The 25,925-nt window shown below is 45.5% G+C and overlaps 3 protein-coding genes and 1 long non-coding RNA gene across 21 annotated transcripts in view; 3 read left to right on the forward strand and 1 right to left on the reverse strand.

The window, feature by feature from the left end:
* CAMTA1 (calmodulin binding transcription activator 1) overlaps positions 1-8,564 on the forward strand; it is a 330,409-nt gene extending 321,845 nt beyond the window's left edge. For 5 of the 6 annotated variants that reach the window (XM_075520673.1, XM_075520677.1, XM_075520672.1 and 2 more), the window contains one exon: positions 6,083-8,564. In XM_075520673.1, the coding sequence (XP_075376788.1) occupies positions 6,083-6,115 (33 nt within the window). In that variant the 3' untranslated portion in view covers positions 6,116-8,564. Of the gene's footprint in view, positions 1-842; positions 1,029-6,082 lie in introns of all 6 variants that reach the window. The other variant, XM_075520680.1, reaches the window with a different exon arrangement.
* On the reverse strand, positions 973-6,027 carry LOC142418615 (uncharacterized). Its single transcript, XR_012778334.1, has 4 exons — positions 5,877-6,027; positions 3,770-3,837; positions 2,609-2,926; positions 973-1,946 (listed from the first exon to the last, which is right to left on the reverse strand). It is a non-coding gene; the product is annotated as an uncharacterized LOC142418615 (long non-coding RNA).
* Positions 8,565-12,841: 4,277 nt separating the features above from the next.
* On the forward strand, positions 12,842-17,158 carry VAMP3 (vesicle associated membrane protein 3). Its single transcript, XM_075520467.1, has 5 exons — positions 12,842-12,956; positions 14,467-14,548; positions 15,260-15,418; positions 16,118-16,169; positions 16,959-17,158. Coding segments are annotated over exons 1-5 (315 nt in total). The 5' UTR covers positions 12,842-12,954; the 3' UTR covers positions 16,979-17,158.
* A 547-nt stretch (positions 17,159-17,705) lies between these two features.
* Positions 17,706-25,925, forward strand: part of PER3 (period circadian regulator 3) — a 48,204-nt gene continuing 39,984 nt past the window's right edge. For 6 of the 13 annotated variants that reach the window (XR_012778315.1, XR_012778317.1, XR_012778316.1 and 3 more), the window contains exons 1-8: positions 17,794-17,955; positions 18,222-18,623; positions 19,821-19,972; positions 20,566-20,681; positions 21,571-21,772; positions 22,838-22,886; positions 25,256-25,398; positions 25,784-25,862. Coding sequence is in view for 9 of the 13 variants with exons in the window: in XM_075520453.1 (XP_075376568.1) it covers positions 18,340-18,623; positions 19,821-19,972; positions 20,566-20,681; positions 21,571-21,772; positions 22,838-22,886; positions 25,256-25,398; positions 25,784-25,862 (1,025 nt within the window). In the remaining 4 variants the exon portion in view is untranslated. Of the gene's footprint in view, positions 17,956-18,221; positions 18,624-19,820; positions 19,973-20,428; positions 20,484-20,565; positions 20,682-21,570; positions 21,773-22,837; positions 22,887-25,255; positions 25,399-25,783; positions 25,863-25,925 lie in introns of those variants that run through there. The other 7 variants (XR_012778314.1, XM_075520451.1, XM_075520455.1 and 4 more) reach the window with 4 other exon arrangements.

Here is a 25,925-nt window from a genome sequence, read left to right on the forward strand (position 1 = left end):
TATTGCCTTTAAGTAATAGTTTTCATCTCGGGGAAGCCCCTCCAGTGGGCAGATTTCAGCTAATCACGGTGCCTGCTACACAAATGTTTCCCTGCTCATCGGTTAAACCGTCCGCTGTAGCCTCCTGTGAAGGAGAGCTTTGCTCCAAGTCCAGATATAGGACATGAACAAGAATACAAGGCCACTTGAGCTGTGACCCTCTCTGCTGTACTCTTGGTAGGCAGGTGATCTGGAGCAGATCACAAGCAGCAAGTCTTTTCACATCATTAGGCTCGCCGATCGCTTTCTGCCTATGGTGAAACTTCTGTCCTCTCTGGGGCAGAACAAGTGGACTTGTTATCTGTGATCCTGAGTAATAAAGAATGTATTCATTCACGGCATCTTTCATTTAAAAATAGATCCCCTTAGCCCCACCCTGTTTCTTACGGTTTGATTAAATGCTGCTCTCTGGTTTGGGGAGTGTGCATGTAACACCTGAAGTCAGTTCCTCTGGTAAGTACAACTTTATTTCATACCTGAATAAACAACATCTACTATATTTTGTTGTCTTTGCATACCCTTCCCTTTCTTGGCATTTCAGCAACAAACCCTTTCCTACTCCTGTGCACCTAGGACTTGTATTTTTTGTGTGTTTTTAATATGTGCTATGCAGCAGCCATTGCATTTAAGTACCCGGTTTCTTACATCTCTTAGTAAGATTGAGAATGGGGGAAAATTTTAAGGGATTGAAAAGTACAGTTTGTTCGAGTTCAGGACAATGTGAGAAAATGTCGTATTGGGATATGCGTCACTGTACCTGCAACAAAAGTTTTCGAAGTAATTTCTTTTTTCATTTACCTCTTGCGGGGGCTGAATGTATTTGGAGCTCAAATGTGTGTGTTAAATCACAGACCGTGTGCTCTGGGGTGTCGTTCTTATTGGGCCTTTCTGTCTTTCTTGTTTTGCTGCCCAAATGAGATATCTGGAAAAAGGCAAGAGCTCCCTTTTCTTAAATGTCCCACAGGCCATTTCAGCTCTCAGAGCAACAGGTAACTCACCAGACAGCCTTCTCTGGCTCCTGCACCCTGTCCTTTATACTGATCTTCAGCATTCAGATTCATTAAACATTTCCCTGGCTGGGCATTATGGAGTAAATTTGATGAAGCAGCTTTGTGTTACGCTTTACCCATGAAGCCATCGTCTGCTGTAACTTCTTCTAAGTAGGCCTAATTCATTTGCTGACACACTCCCATACAAGACTGGGGAGGGTGCGTGGGGAGAGGAGCTGCTGCTCGCTTCTGGGGCTGTTGCTTTCTACATCGCTTCAGCACATAATGATGCAACCTCCTGTACGGTGTCCAAGTAAGTAACGCAGTTCGAAGGGCAGAAGCTTTGTCTGGCTGGAGCAATCTGGGAACTGGGACGTAGCTCCTGAGTGTCAGGGTTCAAAGCTCATAGTTGAAATCATCTTTTCCCTTTCTGTGCGTCAGCGCCACGGCTGTGATTCAGACACCTTATTGGTGGTCATCTGTATTGCACGTGCTTTTTCTGTCCATCTGCTCTTCAGCAATTGCTGAGGGAATGACTTTGTACCTTAGAGGTGCTTACTGTCTAGAGGAAACGTTATCTGAGGAGGTTTTTGTTCAAGGCTTCATCAGTGCATAAACCAGATTTACGGTCCTTGCAATTCTGTGCATGGTTTCAGTAGTTGCTGAAGTAGGATGGTACTTCTTGTTTGGAGTCTTGCAATGGCTGGAGTCTGTTACTCTTTCTGGTGCGCTCTGGCTTGCAGCCGTGCGTCACGTGAACTGTCCTCAGCTCCAGTCCTCATGCAGCTGGAGGCACTTCCAGAAGTGATCCAAACCAGCATACCAGTGCCTGTAGACCGCTGGAGGGGTCTGCGCACCATCCATCAGCACGTGGCCTGCTGGTATTACTTGCTCTCAGTGCTCTCATTTTTTCTGTTACTTAAAACAAACAAAAAAAAAGTCTCACTGTAAGTCTACTGAACTGGATTGAAACATCTTCTCTAAGAACATACTTTCTGCTGTACCATTCTATAAATTCCAGTAGCGTTCTTTTTCTTATAGCAGTTTATTAATGCTTGTAACTGCAAATGCTATGCTTTGGCCCTCTTCCCCTGCCTGAATTTAAGAGTGGAAAAATATGAACGAAAGCAGATTGCCTTCTAGCATGAAGGCAATGCTATATTGTTCACTTAAAAGCTCTCCTAGCAGCACTTACGCAGTGGATTTCTATTTTCAAGGGTCCTAATTAGTCCAAAATTCTTCCCTGGTCAAACTGTATTTTTAACTGCATTTGAAAATGTAGAGGGTTTATTACACTGAGCATTAATGACGGGGAAATACCAGCCCTATGCTCGTGTTGACACTTTATATTGTTGTAACAAAATCAAATCAAAGTACCACTGAGCAAGGAACTTACTCAAAAAGAAAAGAAGTGTTAAATGAGGACTAAAAGGACTTTTAAGACATAGGAAAGGCTGCAGTACAGACTATCCAATAAAGAATTAATTGGTTGAAAACTATTAGTTATAGGTTCTCTTGATAAAGCAATTCAGAGGCTTGTTTAGGAACAGGTATTTTAAGTGATAAAACAAATGGATTACCTTGGTCTTGTATCTAGCTTGATGTGTACACTGGTTCTAGCACTTCACATTTAACCCTGGTTCGGGGAAGAAGCAGGGCATTGACTACACTACGTCAGTGCTTCCCAAGTGTCAGTCTGGCCATGGATTTGCTCCATTATTGGTAGCAGCAGAGATACTTCAGTTCCACGCTGGCTGTGCTATGCTGCAGATCCCGCAGCTGCGTGGGGCTGCCTCGAGCCTGCTGCCAGGAGAGGGGAGAACTTCTCTGGCCTCTCAGCGCCAGCTCTTCTGAGCGAGGAGGAGAGTTTCTCAGCCACAGGCTGCAGGTCTTCATACCTACCGGGCAGCGTATTATACAAATAAAGGACTTGTAGTACCTACCTGTACTCCCATTTTTAATGTAACACGTGCACAATTATGTATACTGAACACAGAAGTTAATTTAATTTAAAAAAAAAAAAAGTGGTAGCTTAATAAATTTGGATGGTCATCATCTTAAGCTTACAAATGCTGTGGAATGCAGGGTTTGTTTTAAGCCATTACATACTAAACAGCATCTTTCAGTGAAGTATCCATGACAAATTTCAAAGTCTGTAACTGCTGTAGGGAAATTCTGTACTAGTATGTGCTTCTGTTTTTAAGCAGTAATTGCAACATTTTTATAAGCTTGAAAATCTGTAAACCAATGTAAAGTACACTTGACCAAGGAAAAGTGTTGCATATTTCTGAATAGGATCTGTACTAGTGCAAATGTTGAGTGCTGTAGTGATTAACTTCCATTGGCATGTGTGTTCCAGTGAAACAGATTCAATAGGTCTGCACCAGTACAGATATTGCATGCTGTAGGTTGAAGTTTGCAGCAAAGCATGTATTGCATTCTTCCAGCGAAAGTGCTTTGTTAGTGTAGTCCTTGCATGTTGAAGTGCTAAACTAAGGTATAGCATGTCTCAGTGAAAGAGCCACCAGCTTATCTAACGTGCATGTTCTCAGTAAGAGATCTATAATAACAGGTTAATTTTACATTACAGTACTGAAGTGCAACAGAAAACACTTGGAAGTTGCACTGCAAATCATGCATTAATAGATGGTGTCTTGAGCATAGTTAATCTCAGCCTTAAAAATTGCCTAGTGCACAGAGGCACACCACATTTTTCTAGCACAGCAGTGATCTTGGCTCACCTTCTGCTTCTAAGCAGTGCAGCAGTAGAAATATTGGTAATAATTTCAAGGGAGAGGCTGCTTTTCTGCTGCAAGAAAAGAAAGAAAACTAAATGTACTGAAGACAGTCAGTTTGTCATTTGTGAGCCTTTTCAGTTCACTGTACCAGTCCTATGTTTCCTATAATGAAAAGATGATCTGGACTTACCCCTCAGGTAGCATGACAATAGGCCACCCCCCACTGGGGGTGAGCAGAGCCTTGCTGCTGCCTTCTGTGCGGTGCTGAGGCCCCCACTCCCCTGATGTCAGCAGGGTCTTTTAGCTTGCGTAGAGCCCAAATTTCCCTGGAGAAAACATCTCTGTAAAGTTGTAGCAGGCATTTAGGCTCTGCGCAGCACTACCCAAGGAGGAGCTCAGAACCAGTGGTGCTGCTTGCTGCCTTGCCCCTTCCTCAGCCTGGGGATCAGAGTATTTCTCGGCACCTGGGAGAGCTGTATTGAGGCACCCCTCTGCTGGACTGGGATTTCAGAGGAGTGCTTTGGCCCCTTGGACGTAGGTCTTCAGGCTCTGAAAACGGCACGTGCATTTGGACTAGCAGAGCCCTCTGTCTTTCCATGCATGATATTCTCAAACAGTTCAGTGGAATTAAGGTAATTAGCAAATGTCTGGCCTGCATATTGGTTAGTGTGATTTATTCGTTGACTCCTGTTTCCCCCAATTTCACAAATAAAGAGAACGCCTTTGAGTGCTAGAGCTTTGAGTCATCTGAAACAAAGAGTTAAAAGCAGCCAGCTCCCTTTTGACTGTGATTCTGAGCAATAGTACGTGCAGAAAAATTAATAAATAAAACAGTGAAGTGGAGGTGTATTTACAGAGGTCAGTTTATAGCCTTCATCGTATCCTTATATTAGCAGGCTGGTGCAAAAGCCAAAAGAGGATGTGTGAGTGGAAGTCTACGTACAGAAGCTACAAAACTGGCATTGCTGCTGCTTAGCTCTCCCAACATCTTTTACTATCTATATTTACTTCGGGTTTGTTAAATTCATTCACTCTTAGTTGGATTCTGTTACACAGACTCGCAGCTCTGACACGATTCTTTGTACCCTACCTTCGTTATTTGTCCTTTCAAGTTTTTGCTATGTCAGTTGGGCGTGTACGTGCTTTGCTACATCACCTTAATTTAGGCTGTGTCCTACTCCTTTTGGGGTGATCCTCCCCTCGCAGTAGCAGCAGAAAGACACGTGGAGGCAGGAGGCAAAGGGATCGCATTGCAGAAAGGAGTGCCCTGCAAAAGGAGGCAGAGCCAAGCTGCCGCAGGCTCAGCTGGGCACCTGCCTTCAGGTTTAGGGGCAGCACGGGAAGTCCCCGTGGATTGTTTTGGCTCCTTTGCAGGGAGCCTTCACTGACATGCAGCCAGTCTGTCAGCCTGAGCAGAAGATTGGTGCTACTCCAGCACTGATGCAGAATTGTGCTTTATTTGATGGGATTGAAATTATTCCCTTCTCTTCATACTTTCGTTTAATTTTTAATTATTTCAGCTTTCAGTGATTATTTAGTTCTTAGGCTGACAAGTGCTAGAGGAGGTAATGTATTGTACATATTTTAAAGAGTTGAGAACTGAAGCATCAGGCCACATCTAGGGAGAGTGACTTTTCCACATTGTACATTCGTGTCCCTTGGCACGCAGTGTCCTCCGCTGCTGGCTGGGAAAAAACATGAATCTACTACCAACAACGTGGTAGAAAATACAGCTGCTAGCAGCTGGAGTAAGTGTGAAGTAAGTTCTCTTTCTTCACACCCGTACCGGTTCCTTCTACTCTCATATAAACACTTTCTTATCTGAGATTCTGTATCAACATCAAGCTTCCCTTGTACGTATGACTGACTGATTTTCCCCTACTGTGCTGGGTGCGACATCAAATTGTTGCCACTTCAGTGATGTATGGAGAAAAGAGGTCGACACTGAAAAGCCCCTTTGCCGTAACAGCTGGAATAGCAGGCAGCTGCAAAATCGGTTAATGAACAGCAGTCCAAGAAACCCCCAAGCAATTAAATAGGCCAATACCCGAACCAAGTCTAGCTGTAGTTACAAGTATCAGGAAAAAACAGTAGCTGGAAATAAGTGTACCTTGCCAAATGCGTTTGTCTCTGATTTCTAGTGGCCCATTCTTGCGCTTCCAACTGTTTGTGGTGTCAGGAATGTATTGCCCTCCCGTCATTTCTCTGGGAGCTGGCTCTTTTGCACGGGAGGCTAGAGCAAGGAATCATTTTGATTTTTCTGTCTTGAAAGAGATTTGCAATAGAATGTTATATAGCTCCTCTTTGTTTTTTCAGAGTGAAAGAATTGAAAAAGGCCAAGGAACTTGAAGATACGCAGCAGCATCCCGTAGCAATGTGACATTGCTTTTCAGACTGTTTTCATTTTCTGTTTTTAGCAGAGACATGCAACAACAACAACAACAAAAATACCCACTGCAGTTCTGGAAGTACCAGCTGCAGGATTTTAACAGTAATGTTTTGGTCATTGCATTTGCACTTTCATGGACAACTTTTAATTTGTTCAGCAAGACATCTTGGAACTCAATCTTCTGTTGGATCATGGGGAAAACAAAAGACACCAGGAGGAAATTGTGAGTTGCTTCATTCTCCGAGAAGGAAGAAGCGATTAATTATCCTTTTCATATAGGGCTGTATTAAACAACATGTGGAACTGTACAAATATTATACCAAAAATATTGTTAAGAAAAGGTGGGAATGCACAAGCAACACAAGAATGCTGTTCCTGCACCTGTCAGTCATCTCCAAGAAACTGAAGCTTTGAGAGTCTCAGTGGAGGGGCTTAGATCAGTACATCTTTATTGGGTCCATGCATCCTCATTTCCTTCGCACTTCTGTCCTTTGTGTTTTATTTAAATCTCTACAGCACACTTAATGCAACTTTTTAAATCTGCAGGTTTTTAATACATCCCGTGGGAACTTACAGAAGGGGTTGGTGGATGAGATAAACGGGTAATGCATGAGGAACAGAGAGAGCAGCTTAAGCAAGTTTTAAAAAGTTTTTTTGGTATTTTTACTAGAACCTGCAAACATACCAATTGTCACGTACTTTCTCTCATATTCAGCACTTTATTTTCTAGCCTTACTTTCATGTACTATTATTTTCTTTAAGTTCTTAAAATAATTTGTAAAACATGTAGCTTTTTATCTTAAGTACTTGTCAAACCTCTTTGTCATTTTGCAGAGTCACATACATATGTTGCCTGGACATTTTATACCACCTAAAGATCAGAGTGGTGCTGCATTCTGGCCAGTAAATTTCTTATTTTGGCTACTTCATCAAAATCTGGGCAGTTTCTGTATATATAGAAGGTAGAAATGGAAAATGAGAAAAAATATTTGAAAGGGAATATATTGATTAATTACTAAATATTTTATTCACAAAGGGTCAATAACTTGGCAAGATAAAATTATTATTTGTATAGTTTTGTCTGAATGAACGAGAAGAGTGTGGATGTATTGTTTGTACATATTGTATATATTAAAACAAAGAGATATGTGCATGAACTCAAGAAAAAGAAATGAACAAAGCAAAGCATTAGTGGCTATGGTCTGTAAAATGAAACAAAAACTTTATTTCACTATAAGAAACTTTATTTTAAATGTTCTTTAGAAGAACATTTTTGCTAAAGCATGACTAAATGGCAAAAAAGAGCTACTGTATTTAGACTTAGGAAAAAAAGGCAGAGCAACATTACTTTAAAAAAAAAGAAAAAAAAAAGAAAAAAAAAGGATATGTTTACATTTGATTTTGGCTACCAGGAGTTCGGTTGGTTGGATTTAATTTATTTATTCCTGCCTTCTTTTTTTTTCCCCCGTCTTTTTTTTTTTTTTTTTTTTTTTTTTGCCAATGGTGCCAAGTAATGTGAATGCTAATATTGCTTAAGAAAATTAAGTTACTTTTGCAAAGCAGATAATCATAAGAGTACAAAAGCCGTATCTAGCTTAACACCATACACTCACTCCAATAAAGAACACTTAGAATGAACATAAAATGAAAAAAAAAAAAAAAGAAATAGTACAAAAGTAGAAAACTATGTTTCACATTTTCATATCTCCTGCTGGAAGTCAGAAAATGTAATAAAAATTGCACAAAAAATAAAAAAAAATTAAGTAAAACTTAAAAAAAGATGCAAACTGATCTTGTAGGGGTGTCATGGTATATTGCTATTTCCACATAGTGAGGAGCCAAAGAAATTAGATTTTTTTAAATTGAACTACTAATTTAAAACTGTCACAAATTCTCGACAATGGGAACCAGGTTCTGATCTTTATTACACAGGAATGTAAGGGAAGAAACTCCTGAAGTCCATGTCGTTACTGTGGGTTTATGTACATGTGTCTGAGATCAGAAACTGCTCCTGTGTGTTTGTTTTGCTTGTGGCAGTTTAAAATTTCTGAACGTACTGGTGTAAATTTGAGATTGTTAGTTTTGGAATAGTTGTTCTTGCTTGATCCCGGCCACCAACTGCAATGTTCAAACGCAAGGCTTGTTGTGAAGCCTAAAAATATTCACATATAAGAAGCTTTTAAACTGGTGTCTTTAAAAGAAGAGTAAAAACAAAGATTGTGGCAAAAAAACTGGGGTCAGTGCTCTTGGTGCCTTTTCTATAATTGTACCTGTTTTTAATTACTTCTTTTCACTGCCAGCATTGAATTACAGTAGATGTGCTATAGCTCATTACCAGAATTCTCTTGTACATTTCTGAACTGCTGCTTTATGACCTGATTCAATTTAAAAAAAGGGAAAAAAGAAAAATGAAGGGCCTGGCACTCACACTGTGCCTGTGGGCAGCCTCATAGCCTCGATTTACTGTATGGAATTGGGACCGTAACCATTAAATTTTTCTCTCACACAAAAATGGAACAGGAGACTCCGAAGAATCTCCTTTGGAATGAATTGGAAATGCTCTGTATTAATACTGGAAGAACTCTTGACATTTTGAAACCGAAATGTTGCTCCCATGAACCAATACGTGACAATATAGAATCGACCTTTTCCTAACAAGAGTAGTGACCTCAGTGGAAATGTTTTAACTCCCCGTCTTTACAGAAAATGATTCAGTAATATACAGAGCTATTTCAAATTACTCTTCCAGATCCATGGGCCTGGTGGTGTATCTACTAATCTAGATCCTGCTTCAGCCAAACGTTTAAGCATGTACTTGCTGTTAAACATGCAAGCAGTTCTATGGGCGCAACAGAACTACTTGCATGCTTTAAGCTAAGTACAGCTTCTGAGTGCTTGTTGTGTCGGGCCATAACCCTTCAGTGTACCACTGGGGAGTTAGAAAGACTCCCCCTGCAGTGAAGTGATTCTGCTCACCCCTTTCTTGGTTGTGGAACTTACATTTTCACGGAAGATGAGTAAGTGCAGCTTTCCGGGAAAGTTCGAATTCCCAAGTGCCAGGAGCCAGATCTTCTGTCTTCTGATAATGGAATTGCTCCTTTGTGAAACACATTCGACAGCAGTAATACTGTGTGAAAGAAATACAGAATATAACATGAACCCCCTCTCTGGTTGCACGCTTATGGCAGTTCCACACAATAGTTGGTGCCCAATGGGGGGTCCCCAAGACTTGCATGTAAAACTAGTATAGATGTCTTCTCTTTTGTAAGTTTTATTTTTGTAACCGTGCATGTAAAGCATCACTGAATCAATGGATCTGTTGAAGAACTCAGCTGCTGGAACCATGCAAAATGTTTTGAATTGCCCTTAAAATATGGAAAATGTTTTCTGAATGCTTTATATTCTTTCTGCTGTAAATTAAAAACAAAGAAAATTTCCCCATACAAAGTGTGCACCTTTTTTTAAACACGTCTCTTCCATCCTACTTTTTAGAGTGATGTAGTCCTTTAGTCACTGGAAGTAACCATGAAAAAAAGTGTTTCTTCTACTACATGACCTGCTTGTAAGTAGCATCTAGTTTCTTACAGGTTATAGTCTGAACAGTACACAGTCTACCTGTGAGCGGGTGTGCAGCCCCTGGAGCATGGTGGGATTCACTAAAGGCAACAACACAGTCCCTGGATCTGCAGCCCATTCTGCTGCTGTACTCCAGTGTGTAACCTTCGTCTGGTGTGTAAAGCAGCACGTTTAAGAGGAACTCTATTCTCGGGCAGCAAACTATTCCGGGTCTCCTACTGAAGAGTGCCACTGCCCAGCGGTGCTCTGCAGCTCCTCTGCACAGCACTGCCAGCCCGGTCCTTCTCCAGTTCAGAGGCCAGCCCAGAGCTCCATTTCACTGCTCTGCGCTACCAGCTCAGAACCGAGGCCCTGCTTGGCAGCTCCCACGCTGGCAGCTGCTTACAAAACCTGTACATGCCAGCCACCCTCTGTGTTTATTCCCCCGAGGTCCGCACCCCAAGCAGAAACTTTTCCTTGTGAGTGTTGTCCGCACTTACAGCAGAAAGGAAAACTCCCTTAAAACCACAGACACTGGGTACCCATCTACCCATAACATCCAAGCTTCAAATTACAGGTTTTGCCAAGATGACTATGACTACACAAAATCATTAAAAATCCATTTGTCCTTAAAATACAAGTTCTGCCCGGCTGCACCTAGCAGCCTGGTTTGGTGGAAATGAGTTTTCAAGGCAATATGCTGTAGTTTATCAAATTTGGAAACATTCTATTAAATTATATAAGGTGACATAACACTACATATTTGGAAATATTTCACCAGCCCTTAGATGGCCTCAACTCTGATTAGGTTTTCTAACGCAACCTACAGCAGTTCTATATAATCGTACTCATCTATGGATGACTAGCTTTTCTGAGATCAAATTATTTTCAGATCCTCTTCAGCAGTCACTCACTTTCAGGCCAAGGTATCTGGGCTTTTCATGAGAAACCATGCACATCTAGTAGTAGAATGCTAAATCCTACATCGTGCACAAAGCAGAGGCAGAAACCTAAGAGGTCACACTTAATAACACAGTAATACTAATAACTGAGACTTAATAGCTAATTATTGCACTGAACAGGTACGTAAGTTACATGAACCAACCCTCAATAATGCGAATTTTGTACCTGACAGCAAGGCTAGCCTAGCAGGGAAAAACAGCTTTAATAAACTAATCATCTGGTCTGTGAAAGACTATGTTAGTACTATTATGAGTCAGTTCTTCCAGAACTCAGGACCACAACACAAGATGAGATCTCATTAAGAGAGTTTCTTCTGGACTACAGAGAAACAAGTTTAATTATGTTTCTCTTTAAGAATAAATCACCATTTAACTCCCCAGTTTGCTCACAAATACCTCCCCGATTTTCCATTTTACATGCCTGTTAATTCCTGGGTTCTCCTTTAGCATCGTGGTGGCTTGACCCTGGCCAGAAAGTAAGCACCAACCAGCTGCTTGCTCACTCCCCGCCTCCCCCCTTCTCCCTAGAGGCATGGGGGAAGAGCATTGGAAGAGCAAACGTGAGAAAAAAATACTTGGGGTGTGATAAAGACAGTTTCATAAGTGAAGGAAAAAAAGGAAAAGAACAAAAATAAGAACAAGTGATGCAAAGGCAGTCACTCACTACCTCCCACCAGCTGCCTGATACCTTGGAAAGGCCACCACACCCCCCCAGCTTTACTGCTGAGGAGGATGTTGTCTGGCGTGGAATAGTCCTTTGGTCTGTTTGGCACCGCTGTCCCGGCTGTGTCCCCTTCCAGCCTCTCACCCACCCCCAGCCTACTTGCTGCGGGGGCAGCATGCGAAACAGAGAAGGCCTTGATGCTGTTCGAGCACTGTTCAGCAACAGCCAAAACATCAGCGTGTTATCAACACTGTTTTGGTCACAAATCAAAAAGACAGCACCATACAGGCTGCGACGAAGAACATCAGCTCCATCCCAGCCAGGCCCAGTACAGGCATAACCCCACTAGGTCTCTGAGAAATGAGCCCAGGTGTACTTCTGGGCTTAGGGCACGCCAAGAGCCCTTCACAACCAGCAAGAGGGACAGGAACAAACCTACCCTGGCAGGCCTTTGCTCTTCGGCATCTTCCACTTGCCCTCAGGTGATACAAGGCACATGTGGATACAATTTTAAAAAAAAAAAAAAAAAAAGAAAAAAGCATGCATGCTTTTCCCACTGTATAAGCACAATGATATCTCAAAATCACCACACGGACCCGCAGTTCAGGCCAAGTGTTTGCTGGTAAGGCAATGTAATTGCACCACTTCTGAGGGTGCTACCACAGAGAACTGGGTCTCACACACACACAGGCAGCAGCCCCGAAATGTACACCAAGATGCATTAACACACAGAAGATGGCCAGAGGAGCAGGCCATGTCCTGCCCAGAAACTGGCTGAGAGCGGGGGGGGAGGTGGGGGGTGGGGTGGGTGGGGGAGAGTGTGTGTGTGTGTGGACGGGGGGGGGGGGGGGGGGGGAGTGTGTGTGTGTGGAGAGTGGGGGGAGAGACAGAGAGTGTGTGTGTGTGCATGTGTAGCGCCCATTGCACTACACCGGTACCAAGGATACTGGCCTGCCCCACACGCACAGGCCGGTATCAGGGACGCTGCTGAAGAGCAGCACAGCCGGCCTCGCCACGTCCCGGCACCCCCCCGCCCCAGACACCCCCCCACCAGAAGAGCCCGCGCAGCAACACCACCGCACCGCTGCAGCGGAAGGGAGCCCTCTCCTGCAGCCTCCCCCGGCCCGCCCGCCCCACCAGGTCCTGCCTCAGTCAGGTCCAGGCCCGCGTGCCCGCCCGCGGCCCGGCGGGCGGCCTGGCCCCAGCCCCCTCGTGCACTGCCGCTGCCAACACCCGCCCGCCCGGGGCCGGCTCCTCTCAGGGCGCAGCGGGACGAAACGGGGGCGGGGGGCGAGGGGTGGTGAAGGACACGCCCCCCCCGCAGCGCCCGGCGCGGCGGTGACAGCCCCCCCCCCCGGGGGGCTCGCGCCGCACCCCCGACGGCGGCCCCGCCCACTCGCTGCCCCCGCCCTGCCCCGGGGGCGCGGCCTCCGGGCGACGCCCTGTTGGGGCGTGGTTTCCCCAGGGCCCGCCCGGGGCGCCCAGGCCCCGCCCCGGGGCGCCCAGACCCCGCCCGGGTTGGTCGTCACATCCCGGGCGCCGCCGGAGCTGCGCGCACTTCCTGTTGGGAGCCGCCCGGACGCCCTCGCCTGCAGCGGTCCGACCCCCCTCCGGCAGGATGTGAGTGTGGGCCGCGGCGCGCCTCGGGGGACGCCCGCCGGCGGGGAAGCTGGGGAGCGGCGGTGGGCCCGGCAGAGCCGGCTGCGCCCGGGCGGGCGGCGGCGGCGGGAGCAGGGGCAGGCCTGCTGCGTAGCGCGGGCGGCCCGGCCCCGCCTGGCCTGGCCCGGCCCGGCCCGCCGGTGGCGCCTGGGTGCCCCTGGGACGGCGCCGCCCGCGGGCGGGGGCCTCCGGGAGCGGCTGCGCGTGGAGTCGCGAGGGGCGGCCGGTGGCGGGAGGCCGGGCCTAGCCGTCCCTTGGGCCGCACGGCCTGAGCCGCTGCTCGGGCCGGGTACCAGGGCGTGTGGGTTCTGCTCGGGCGGGCCGTGCTTCCTGGCGGCTCTGTGGTCATCGGGGCGGAGTTCCACCAGCCCCGGGCGTCCCTCTGCAAGCACTGCCCGCCTAGCCAGAGCACCGAGGGAGAGCTGTCTGGTGACTGGTTTGTTGCTGTGCTGGGAACCTCTGCTCTCAGGAAGAGGCTTCACTTCCGAGACTCCAGTCTGGGACCAGCACGGAAGGGAGACTGAAGTGCCAAAACAGAGGAGCAGTTATATTGTATTGTGCATGGACTGCTCTTGAGCCTTGTCACAGGCTTCTGGGTCTGCTTGTTGTGCGTGTATACGTTTGTTTGTGCTAAATGTAAATTAGAAGTCACTGTGCAAATGCATAAATGTAGCCAATACTCGGATTCAGCTCTTTTGAGTATCAGGAGGCACTAAGCAGTGCGTGCTTCTGATGCAGAGGAAATGAAAACACAGAGAAGCAAATTGAGTACAGACAGTTCTAGAAATACATGACAAAAACTTGGTGAAGGAGTGAAAAGGGTGTGAGAAGTATGTTCAGAGGCTCTTGCATCCATTACAAAGATGCAGGGTGTTGCAGCTGGTAATAAGAACTTAACTGCCTAAGGTTATGAGTTCAAAGCTGACCAGAGGTAGATTGATGTATGTGCTGAATGCTTTTTCTTTCTTGTGCTTTCTCTTGCTCCGTGTCAACTGTTTCAAAAGAATAGAGATAGAGGCAACTGCTGGAAGAGCATGTAGTTAGAATAACCATTCAGTTTCTGTAGTTAATTTTTTGTAAACTACTGTAGCTTGAAGCATAGTATTTGTGTTCATATGGAAAAACAAGAGCACCCCTGAGCCCAAACTCTTGAATGTTTGAGCCCTATGAGCTATTGTAGGAGTTGTCATATGCCTTATTGTAAACTATAGTATTAGCAAGCCACTGCTGTCTTTTAGCACATCAAGCAATTTGTTGGCAAGATGTTGGGACGCTGCATGACTTAAACCTATTGTCAGCTGTGAAAAGATTGCTTCTCCAGTAGGAAACTGCCCCATATTTATTCCAAGGATACAAGTTCCCTGTTTTCAGGAATGTCAGATAACTTGTGTACTCTAAGCATATCCATATAAAACTAAAACCACAACCTATTGAAAGCTAAACAGAATAATGATGACTTTCTTTACTGCAGGTCAGCCAGTATCCCTGGAAGCTCAAATGTGGCTGCTGGCAGTAATCGTCGTCTTCAGCAGACTCAACACCAAGTAGATGAGGTAAAAGTCTGGTTTGATAGCATTATCCTTCAGGAAACCTCTATAACTAGAAGGGATATTTTGGCCAAAGCAGTTTCCCCTTCATTATGTGAAAGGGAAGCCTAGTACCAGTCAGCTTGCTTTATTATACTTTATTATACTTGCGTCACCTTAACTCTTGCAAAGGTTAAAAAAAAAAAAAAAAAAATGCATTTAGCTGGAGTGGGGAAGTAGAGAGAAGTTACCAGTGTCCAAGCATTAGCTGCAAACTCAGTACTTGAGTATTTGGCATAAGTAAAGATAAAAACCTTTGTTCTTACAGAGAACAAGCTTTTTTTCTCAGTAGTGATGAAGGCTGCCTACCAAATATGACATGTCCAGATTCCAGGGGAGTCCAAAAGCCAGGCTGGCTACCGACAGTATCTTTTGGCACGTGGCTGACTATCATGTTTATATGCCTCAACTTCTGAGTCAGGAATAATTTCCCAGGTTTAAGGGAATGCCAGTGCAACTGGCACTACTGACATTTTAAAGTAGGTATTGGGGGCTTCCAGCTGCAGGTGATTTTCACAGTTTTGTTTAAGCTTGTGACTGGATATACTAAAAGGCAATAGCTCCTACTTCTGAGAAGAGAACATTAAGAGTACCATGCGTTGCTATCTGTTGCCTGCAGTGAAGCTCCACAATGGGTGATACAACTGATAACTTACTGTAAGCATTAAACTGATGTAGGTTGTTGACATCATGAGAGTGAATGTGGACAAGGTATTGGAGCGAGATCAGAAGCTGTCGGAGTTGGATGACCGTGCTGATGCACTGCAAGCGGGAGCTTCCCAGTTTGAGGCCAGTGCAGCCAAGCTGAAAAGAAAGTATTGGTGGAAGAACTGTAAGGTAACCATGGCTTGTATACTTACACTATGCAGTATTGCAGTTAACACTATTGCGATCGACATCTCAAAAGGCAGAAGTAGAAGTGACTTTAGCCAATGTTATTTACGTTATAGCATCTATTTTTCAAACATGGCATAATGGTTCAGTGAAGTAACCAAAAGCTGGATTACCAGCCGTGCTGCTTGATGCAAGACCTTGTCTAAGATGGTCATGGCCAGAGGGAAACACCTCAGTAATCTGAGGCTTTGGGGAACAGGAAGAAAAAGGCCAAAAATGCATAGGTTGCATTAACGTGCAGGAAGTATTAGAAGAGGCTCACTCAGACTCCTGTACTTGTAGCTGTTGTCAAAGGTTCGAATCTTCTTTGGTCAGCAACAGAGACAGTGAAAGATGTGGTATAGGGTAAGGATAGAAATGACGTTTAATAGTTCTTCACTCCTGCTTGTGTAGTCACCTGAGACAGGCTTTGCATGGAGGCACAATGGAAAAGAACCTGCTGGTCTACTTTGCCTGTGTGCGCAGCCTGCCATCTCTGGGTGGTAATGGTGAATCAAGCTCGCTTACTGAAGAAGTTTTACTTGCCATGTTGGATGTAGGACATGGTGCAAAAGTACCTTGCAGGGGCTGCTTTCCTGTACCCTAAAGGCCAGTTAATGCTATGCATAGTTTGTAGTAAGTGTTGTGTGGCTTTTTTCACAGATGTGGGCCATATTGATAGCTGTTGTTCTCATTATCATCATCATCATTATTGGTAAGTTTCACCAAAATGGGGATTTCTTGTGGAGTTGGAATAGATGGTGTTAATTCACTGACTGGTACAGTTTAAACAAAGCCAGGATACTCAAATGAAAGTATATATAATGTTAATTTGAAATAGCAGTGACTGCTTTAACAACTGTTGCCTGCAATGAATGGTAACCTGTGACCACTGTGGCAGCTCCTGTAGCTGAATCCTGGATGCCTATGCAGAGTGGAGCAGGTGAAAGTGAAAATAGCAAGGGCTTAAAACCAAGTTTGTTCCTGGTCTCTACAGCTGCGTGTTGCAGAAGTATGAGGAGAAATACCATATGCCTCCCTTGCCTGAGAACAGTTTTTCCTCTGCCCCAGCTTCTTGCTAGATGAATCCTTTTTGGTGTGGCAGTTCCACGTGCACCGCCATAGTGGATAGGCTTTTGTCAAAAAGACTTTGTCGCTGGGTGAAGTGATACTAAGGTTGGGTCAGGATAGCGAGCCAGGAACGTGCAGTTCAGTCTTTGGTTTGAATTCCTATGTAATCCCCAAGTATTTCATGGGAGGGCAAAGTTTGTTTGTGCTGTAATACAGTAACAAACACTGCAGTAACCACTGGCAACAGATACATAGTCTGAGAAATGCCAGTGTGGAAGCACAAAGGAAAACTAAAACTAGGAAAACCAACATAGGTAAAGAGGGATTTAAGAGTTACCTATCTCTAGTGTCTTAAATTCTTAAAATGCAGGATTGTTACAGTGAGGGGCTGTAGGAGACTGTCCTTTGTCCAACTCTTTTCTTCTTTTTGTAGTCTGGAGTGTGTCTTCCTGAGTTACAGGCAGAAACTCAAATCAACTGAAGGTGCCCATCTTCAGCCTCTCCACTTCAAACCTGCTGTATTTTCAGCCCGTTTGCTGCTGTTGAAAGCAAAACTGTTTTGATTACTGAAATGTTAGCTGCCTTTACCTGGTTGCCTTACAACACTCCTGTCATAAATTACTAACGAGCACAGCCCACCACTTCCACAGTGCCTTGAGGAACCGGGGCGCAGGCCTGGCGAGGAGGATGTGGCTCTCGAATCTCTGCCGTCGGTGCTGTGACGGGCCCCCGGCTCGGCGCGCGGTGTTGGGATTTACCCTCCGTCCTCCTCGCCTGCCTGCCCCTCCGCGGTGCCGGTGCGGGGCTCGCTCTGCGAACGCCCTGCCTGCTGACGCGTGCCTTGCCGGGAGCGCCCCGGGCTCTCCCCCGCTAGCCCTGATGAAGCGGTAGCTCTTGGCGGCGGAAGCGCCCGCCGCCCCGCCGAGCGCTAACGCCGAACGCGCGCGGGCGCCGCGTCGCTGTCTCCGTCTCCGCCGGGAAGGAGCTGCCCCGCTGCACCCCTCCCGCTTCACCGAAGACGACGGCACCGCGGAGCGCCGGGCCCGTCTCCGGCCCATGGGCCGCGCCGCGCCGCCGGCCGCTCTCGCCCGGCGGGGGCGGCACCGCACGTGGCGGCGGGCAGGCGCACGCACGGGGGCTGCGTGCGGCGGCGCGTGAGGGGCGGGCCGCTGCCCCCGCGGCCGCCCGCCCCGCGCCCTCCCCTCCAATAAAGTGGCTCGGATCCGGCTCCGCCTCCTCCTCTCTCCGGCGGGCGGGGCGCGCGCACGTGGCCGAGGTGTGTGGGAGCGGGGCCGCCGCGTGCGGCCGCCGTTACGTAACCGCGCGGCGCTGGGGCGGGGGCGCGGCGCCTCAGGGCGGCCTGAGGCGGGCCCCGCTCGGCAACCGGTGCTCCCCGGCGGGGCTGGCGCGTCCCTCCCTGCCCGGCGCAGGTAGGGCCCGGGGTCGGCGGGAGGGGCGCGGCCTGCGGGGGGCGGCGGAGGGGTTGGAGGGCGGGAAGGCGAAGCGGCGGCCGCCCGGGAGCGGCCGGGGGCTGCTCCTGCTGGCCGAAGGCGCTGCCTGCCCGGAAGAAGAGGGGGCGCGTGCCGGAGAGTAGTGCCGGAGGAGGAGAACCAGCCCAAGGGACCGGCCGGCGCCGCAGCGAGGGGGGGCTCGCTCCTCCCGCCTCCCCTTGAGGCGGCGTTTGTTCTCCCTGCAGAAGGCTCGCCAGGCCCGTCTCCTGCACCGGAGGTCCAGGGGCTGAACGGAGGGTCCGTACGGAGGAGCCCGGCCGCGGCCGTCGAGGCCCCTGCCCTGTAGCGTTCTGCGGATCGGAGATGGACGTGGGCGAACTCCGAGGCGGCAGCTCGGAACACGGCGCGAATTGGTCACCGGCTGCCGGGGCTGCGGACGAGCGGGAGGAGGCGTTCAGCCCCGCCGGCTCGGGGAGGCGGGAGGGGGAGCATCGGGGGGGCGCGGGCCTGCGTTGCGCGGCGTATGCGGGAACCGGCTCCCGCGGGAAACGGTTTAACGGGCCGAACTCCGGCAGAACTGATTTCTGCAGCTGCGAGTCGAGTGGCTGTTCAGCTGGAAGTTTCGTGGGGCAAAGCAAAGCTACCAGGTAACTCTCGATAGCGGGTAGGACTGGTGGTCCTGTTGCTCGACTTGACGTGCTTAACTTCAGCAGGGCTGGAGTCGGAACCAAGGGCCTGGTGTAGCTGTGCCCCAGCGCTCTCCTCAGGCTCGCTCCCTTCAGCGCACCAAGGAAGCTTGCCTGAATCACACGCCGTCATGTTCTTAATGGTCTGGCATGTAGATTAGAGTGCTGCTGCATGGCTCCCCATAAGCTGTTTGCCTTATTGCTGGGTTGGCTGATCCAGATACGTCATTGACCCTTTTGTGGCTTCTATATATACTTAATCTAAAGACCGCATTTGGCAGTAGTAAAGCAGAAATTACTTAAATAATATTTTCCCCGAAGGTTCAGAAATCCAATGAGGTGCTGATTTCTTTTTTAATTTAATTTTAAAAAAGCAGTTAAAGAGCTATAGTTTATGCAATGTTGAACTGGCATGTAAAGTTAACATGCAATACTTGAACTTAATTTAGTGATTTATATAGTAAGAGTATGAAGCTAATAAAAATGCCAAATGGACAAAAGTTATTTAAAATAATGGTGTTCACATCTCATCTATAGGATTAGAATCAGTCTGTGTTTTGAGGATATTGAGTGCTTATTTTTCAGTCAGTGAAATAAGCAAAAGTAAGAAGAGGGAGATTTTGCTTGTTAATAACCTTGCAGCTGTTGAGGCCAATGACTCTCTTAAAAGTATAATGAAGACTCCTGAATCACGTGAGGAATGAAATATTTGCATCAGGTGTATTTTGAGGGCCTCATGTTTCCCTGAAGTGCTTATAATCAGATGCAGACTTCAAGGCTAGAAAGACTTCTATACATAAAGAATCAACATATATTCATGATTTTAATACCAGTGAAATTTAGAAAATCTAGAGTAAAAATCAGCTTATTTTTAGTTGCTAAGCATCTTAGCAAGCAGATTGGTTATAATGTGACGTTGCCATCCATGACATGTTGGAGTTGGAAAGGAGGAAGGTAGAGGCGAAAAGATTAGGTAGCAAAGAAGTGAGAAAGATACAACAGGAAATATAGTGAATGAGCATTAGGACACTTCTGGATATTCTGTGACTCTGCGGCCAAGCCCATAAAATGTTAATTTAGTGAATAATTTTAAGTAGTTGATAGAAAAGAAGCTCCTATACCAGAAGTCTCTGGTAAAGTTTAACTGCTGTTTTACAGTGAGCAGCTGAGTTGGAGCCAGTCTCACCGAGATCTGATGATGATGATCCAAGAAATGAAAAGGTGTTTGCCTGAAGAGAGAAGGAGTTCCAGCAAGCCCAGTACCATCAGTGCTCTCAACTATGCCTTGCAGTGTGTCCAACAGATCCAAGGTATATGTGGAAAAAATCTGGAAGCGTAGAAGCTATGCAGCAGCTTGGTTTGAATAGACATGTCTGGCAACAAATAACATTAAAACAAATGAAAGCATTCCAGTTATCCTGCAAACAATTGACTTTCTGAAGCACAGTTTTGTTTTGTGGGGTTTTTTTTAATAATCATGTTATCTTTCCTATCAAAATGCCCACTTACTGCTTCTCTTTTCTTCAGAATCCTATAGCTAATAGGTGTCTACTGATAACTTCCTGTGTGTATTGAAAAAATGGCATTCCCGTTCCACTTTGAAAAATTATTGGACAGTCTGTGTTTTCCAACAGAACTAAGTAGCTAAAATTGCTCTTTTGCCATCATGTTCTGTCCTTTCCCCTTCCTCATGCTTGTTTTCTGTAACATAAATAGGTCACTCCAATAGTATAATCAATATTCCTTTTTCCTTTGTCACTACACAGACCTTCCTCATCTCACCTTGGACTTCACCAAAAAGATGGCAAAAGTACAAGGGCTGTAAGAAATACTTTCAAAATAGTCTCCTTACTGACTTCCTTGTGTTTGTTTTGCTTTTCCTGTTTTTTTTCTTTTCAATTAGCAAACAATGACTTTTTCCAGGCTCTGAATGACCGAAGAGTGTTTCAGGCAGATGCGATGACATACAGCATAGAAGAGTTGGTGGCAGTTGCATCTGAACACACTCCAAAAAACACTGTAAGGAATTCAGGCACATTCAAGGGGTTAATCACTTGCTGTTTCACTCTCTACTTAGTCTCCTTACATCATTTTGTGGAAATAGAATGTGTAAAATTGAAAAGCCTTTAAGTTTTAGCCAGAGACAGGCCTTTGTGTTTTTAAAGGTAGATCAAGACTACTTCTTATCTGTGCTGACCCAACAGCAGTAAGTGAAGAAATACCTATTCTTCTTTTTTTCTTTTTTTTGCCAGAAGCAACAAATACCTCTTTGAGAATCTAATTTGAGAACTCATTTACAGCATAGTAATCTCTTGAGACAGACTTAGCAGAATGTTTTCAAAGCTGATCAAGTCCATAGTTGTGAGGGACTTTGGTTTCTATTTGTACTCCTGGATTTAATTTTTTTTTTTTCTTGGTTTGCAGTATGTGTCATGCTTTCTGGCTCTGCTTCAAAGAAAAGAGCGTTTCTTGAGATTCAGTACTGTTAGATGCTGTATCAGAAACTGCAAATGCTTCCTACTTGAAAAGTTCTGAGAGTATTTTTGTATGTGGAATTGTGGTGAATACTCTGAAATTTGGGGAGAAGTGTGTGGGGTGATAACCAGTCATTCTGGACAATGGCAAGCATCGCTGTAGTCTGTTTCAGTTTTGATATTGCAGTCTTACTAGCATTTGTAGATCATGAGTAAGCTACTATAGCATTGGAGATTGTCGTAGCTCATGCACAACTTTAATTGGACGCTAACTTAAGGACACATTTTTGAACCTCTGTCTTAGGTTGTGGTGTGTGGTGGTTTTGGGTGGGTGTGTTGGTTGGTTTGTTTTGGGGTTGTTTTGGTTTTTTATCCTTTCAATATTGCTACCGTGTGTTGGGGGAGGATTGCCTTTAGCAATGTTTGTTTTCCAGGACACGTTTGTGGCTGTGTTTTCCTTGCTTTCTGGACGCATAGTGCATATTTCTGAGCAGGCAGCATCCATTCTAAACTGTAAGAAGAAAGTGTTGGACTCCTCACGGTTTGTAGAGCTGCTTGTCCCTCAGGATGTGAGCGTGTTCTACACGCACACCGATCAGTCCCACCTGCCACTTTGGAACATGGAAAGTCAAACAGGTGGGACTTGGCAATGCTCTTAAATGCTTTATGTGTCTTTCTGTCTTTGGAGAATGAGGATAGAATAGTTGTTCATTTTAAATGCTTATGCTAGCAATATACATAGGCCACCCTTGTTCCCTTTCCACTTTGAAAACTTGAGTAGCTATGGAGCTAGTCCTAGCTAGTCTCCTAGAAGCTTAACTCTTACTTGGGGCAAGTAAAAGGCAGATAGTTCATTGTTTTGTGTACCACCTTACTCATTCCAAATACTGCTGCTTTTTAAAAAGAAACTAAAGGTCTAATTGTGAGTTTAAAGTTGTTTAATCAACATCTTATGGTTGCTTAGGTGCTTTGTCTTTATGGTCCGCTTGCAGCCTGCTGTGAACATAGCTTACTGAACGCAGCTTTTAAGCTGACTTACTATTTAATGCTGGATGTGCCTAAATGGTGACTTCTGAGTCCTATGTTGTTTGTGAGCAATTCCAGTGTAGCTCGCATGCCAAGGCCATGTCTTGTGCCCACCTAGGCATGGGGCTGTTCTGGTATCAGAGCTGGGAAGTCCAAAATCCTTGCTACCAAAGGATGTGAGACATCAGAGGCTGCTAACACTAACGTGCCAGAGATTCCACAACTCGGAAGCCAGTCATGTGCCTACCCAGCAGAGCAGTGGCACCCCTATGGAGTTGTTATTTTCTTGCTGTGAGCTGTTACTGAATTTTCCTCTCCTCATTAACTCTTGGCTGTATACAGTTTTTGGTACACGGCTCATAAAGCCAGGAATTTTTGCCTTTCCTTTCCACAGTGATGCCCTGGGGAAAGGAATTTTTTACATCATATGTGTTTCGTCTAAATTTAGTCCCAGGTCAGCCATTTCTCCAAGAGTGAGTGGGCTGGAGAAGAGAGATAACATTTGAGGTGGGAGCAGACTGTTGAACAGCTAATTCAGTAGCTAATAAAGAACAGGTTGTGAGACTTCGGTCTTGCTCAGAAAGTCGGGAGAATGCAAAGTTTAAAATAGTTCTGATAGGCGTGACCTTTTTAAGGATATTAACTGATACTTTCAATGTGTGTTCTTCTTACTAGCTTCTCTGTATGAATATGCCCAGGTGAAATCCTTTTTCTGCAGGATCAGGCAAGTACATTATTACAGTTTTGTGTTTGTGACGCCTGGGCAAAGGGTACAGTACTGGGCAGAAAGAGTGTTCTGTTGTTACAACTGACCAGTGTGAGCTCATGGAACTCCATTACAAAATTGGCTTACTGTGTTTAATATTGGCATCCAGGAGGACATTTGGATATCTTTCCCATAGTGACGCTTAAACTTGCATGGGGATAAAAGGAAAACTGTTCATACACGTTTCTTTTGGACTTATCAGTTTCCTTCAGTACTGTTGTGCAGGAGAAGAACGATCTCGCGAAAAATCGCTGCTCCCCCTTTTACAGTTTGAGAGTGGAGACAAAGGGTGTTTTGCTCAAGATTGCTCGAGAGTTTGTGACAGAGGCAGTAACAAACTCAGTCGCCTGAGTCCCAGTATGAGACCTGAATCATGAGATACTACTTGCTGTCCCTATGGATGCAGTTTGTTGCTTTGTGCCTGGCTAGTCTTAGTGCTAAAAGAAGGAAAAAAAATTGAGATTGGCCTGTAATCTTCAGTGCAGTTCTGTTCCAGACTCAGGTGGTCTCTTGATTTCAGTAAAAACTGTTTGCTTCTGAGCAGATATAGTACTTATTCCATCTTCCAATTGATCATTGATTCATTCATCTATGTTTCAAAAACCTGAGCTCTAAAATCACCTTTGAGTTGTGTAAGGGCACTTGGAATAAATATAGCAGGACGGATATCAGTTTTCAGTTGGGGGAACTGTTTGTAGGGTACATAAACATTTTGCAATAGTTTTTCTTCAGATTTTCATACGACATCTCTCCTTCCTTTATAGCATATAATATAGGATTACAGATCCTTTTGATTATGTGGGCTTCATGAGTAAAAATATTTTTTCACAAGCATGCACTAGGCTTAAGTACGAAAATGTTTTTTTGTGGGTTAAACTTCTGCTATGTCCAGTTTCCATTTGTATCTGTTTTTTCCCAAAAGAGGGAGCTGTCAGTAGTAGTTCTTATGACACTAACTTCTCTCTAGAAACATTTTACAAAACTAAGCGTGGAATAAGAAAGTAACTTTTAGTGTAAGTGATAACGTCCAAAAATTTATCTCAATTCTTTCTGTCAGAGCTGGGTAGGATACTGCAATTATAACAGGTGAAAAGTCACTTGCAATAGAAAAAGGCAATCACTAATGCAGTTGTTACAAAGCCCTGGTTAAGATCTCATCTGGAATGTTGTCATGTGCTGCTACTGCTCACACATGTTCTAGGAAGACAAATTCTCGTGGGAGGAGGACAATCAAAGAACAACAACTATTTGGGAACCGAGGCTGGAGGAGTCTTACTTATGTAGGTCAGTGAAACAAAACTTGAGAGAGACAGATTCTTCACACACACACACACACACACCCCAAATGGTACAGAATAAACAACAAACAGAAGAAGAACTGTTTAACTGTAAAGAGCGCAAGACCAAATGAGTGGTTCTTGTGAATACATTTGCAGCGAGAATTAGAAGGTGGTCTTTAACTGTTAGAGTAATGGCCTTTCTAGAACAGCCTCTGAAGGCAAGTATTGGAGGCATGTCGTGGTTTAACCGCAGCTGGCAACTAAGCCCCACACAGCCGCTTGCTCACTCCTCCCCCAGTGGGATGGGGGAGAGAATCGGAAGGGTAAAAGTGAGAAAACTCATGGGCTGAGATAAGAACAGTTTCATAACTGAAATAAAATATTATAATAATAATAAATTGTCATGAGAAGGAAAACAATGAGAGAGAGAGAGAGGAACAAAACCCAGGGAAAAACAACAAAAAACCAAGTGATGCAACCGCTCACCACCCACTGACCAATGCCCAGCCAGTCCCTGAGCAGCAGTCACTGCCCCCCGGCCAACTCCCCCCGGTTTCTATACTGAGCATGATGTCATATGGTATGGAATAGCCCTTTGGCCAGTTGGGGTCAGCTGTCCCGGCTGTGTCCCCTCCCAGCTTCTTGTGCGCCCCCAGCCCACTCGCTGGTGGGGTGGGATGAGGAGCAAGAAAGGCCTTGACTGTGTGCAGGCACTGCTCAGCAGTAATGAAAACATCCCTGTAAAACATCGCTGTTTTCAGCACAAATCCAAAACGTAGCTCCATACTAGCTTCTATGAAGAAAATTAACCCTATCCCAGCCAAAAACAGCACAAGGCAAAACACATACTTGGTTTTAAGGGGAGCAAGATCAGTATTGCTGAATGTGTTGGCCTTGGATCGCAAGGGAGTGTGCGTAGGGCCTTGGGAGATTCTGATGATCCGGGTACGTGTGCTGAGCATAACTTCTCTGTGCAGGGCTGTCAGCCCTGGCATAAAGTGTCTGAGTCTTGAAACCAGTGCGTTAATCCCTTTTACTTTTCCTCAGGGGTGGTAAAGATCAAGAACAAGAAACACGTTGTTACCCCTTCCGAATCACCCCGTACTTGGTCCATGTGTGTACATCTGTCCACGTGGATGCAGAATCCTGCTGCTTAGCTTTGGCTGAGAAAATTCACTCTGGATATGAAGGCAAGTCAGGAGACTCCAGTGACAAAACCAAGCCAATAGGAAAATGCAGTATATGCAAACAAAGTCTGCTTCCTTTGTTTAGAACTCGTGCTTGGGTAGTCTCACCCGTAACTTCCAGTTTGTGTGTGTGTGCATGTATGCAAATCCAGAGCATCTGTGCCTTCTTTGCAAGGCCCCGAAGCATTTGACCTCTTCTCACTGTTTTTATTTTTGAGAGAGGTCTGTAGCACCTAAAAATTTGTAATGTTTCTATAAGTTACTGGTCAGAAAGCAGTGAACAATTTAAAAGTTCAGGAGCCAATAACTCTATCATGAGCAAAAGTAACAGTTAGGTTTTCTGTCTTAGTGCATATTTTCTTTCAGTAAATATTTCTTTTTCTATTAGCTCCTCGAATTCCTATGGATAAAAGAATCTTCACCACCACTCACACCCCTGGATGTGTTTTTCTTGAGATAGATGACAGGTGAGGTTTGAATCTTAAGACCTGTGAGGTGTGTATGGAGAGGTAGCAAAAAATCCTTTGGTG

Source organism: Mycteria americana, chromosome 18 (genome assembly GCF_035582795.1).
Source record: "Mycteria americana isolate JAX WOST 10 ecotype Jacksonville Zoo and Gardens chromosome 18, USCA_MyAme_1.0, whole genome shotgun sequence".
Lineage (NCBI taxonomy): Eukaryota > Metazoa > Chordata > Aves > Ciconiiformes > Ciconiidae > Mycteria > Mycteria americana.

Bases quoted from the DNA above. Each gene is read 5' to 3' on its own strand.
- VAMP3 (XM_075520467.1), top strand. The intron at 14,549-15,259 runs GTAAAAGTCTGG...AAACTGATGTAG, and splicing joins CTCAACACCAAGTAGATGAG to GTTGTTGACATCATGAGAGT. The intron at 15,419-16,117 runs GTAACCATGGCT...CTTTTTTCACAG, and splicing joins ATTGGTGGAAGAACTGTAAG to ATGTGGGCCATATTGATAGC.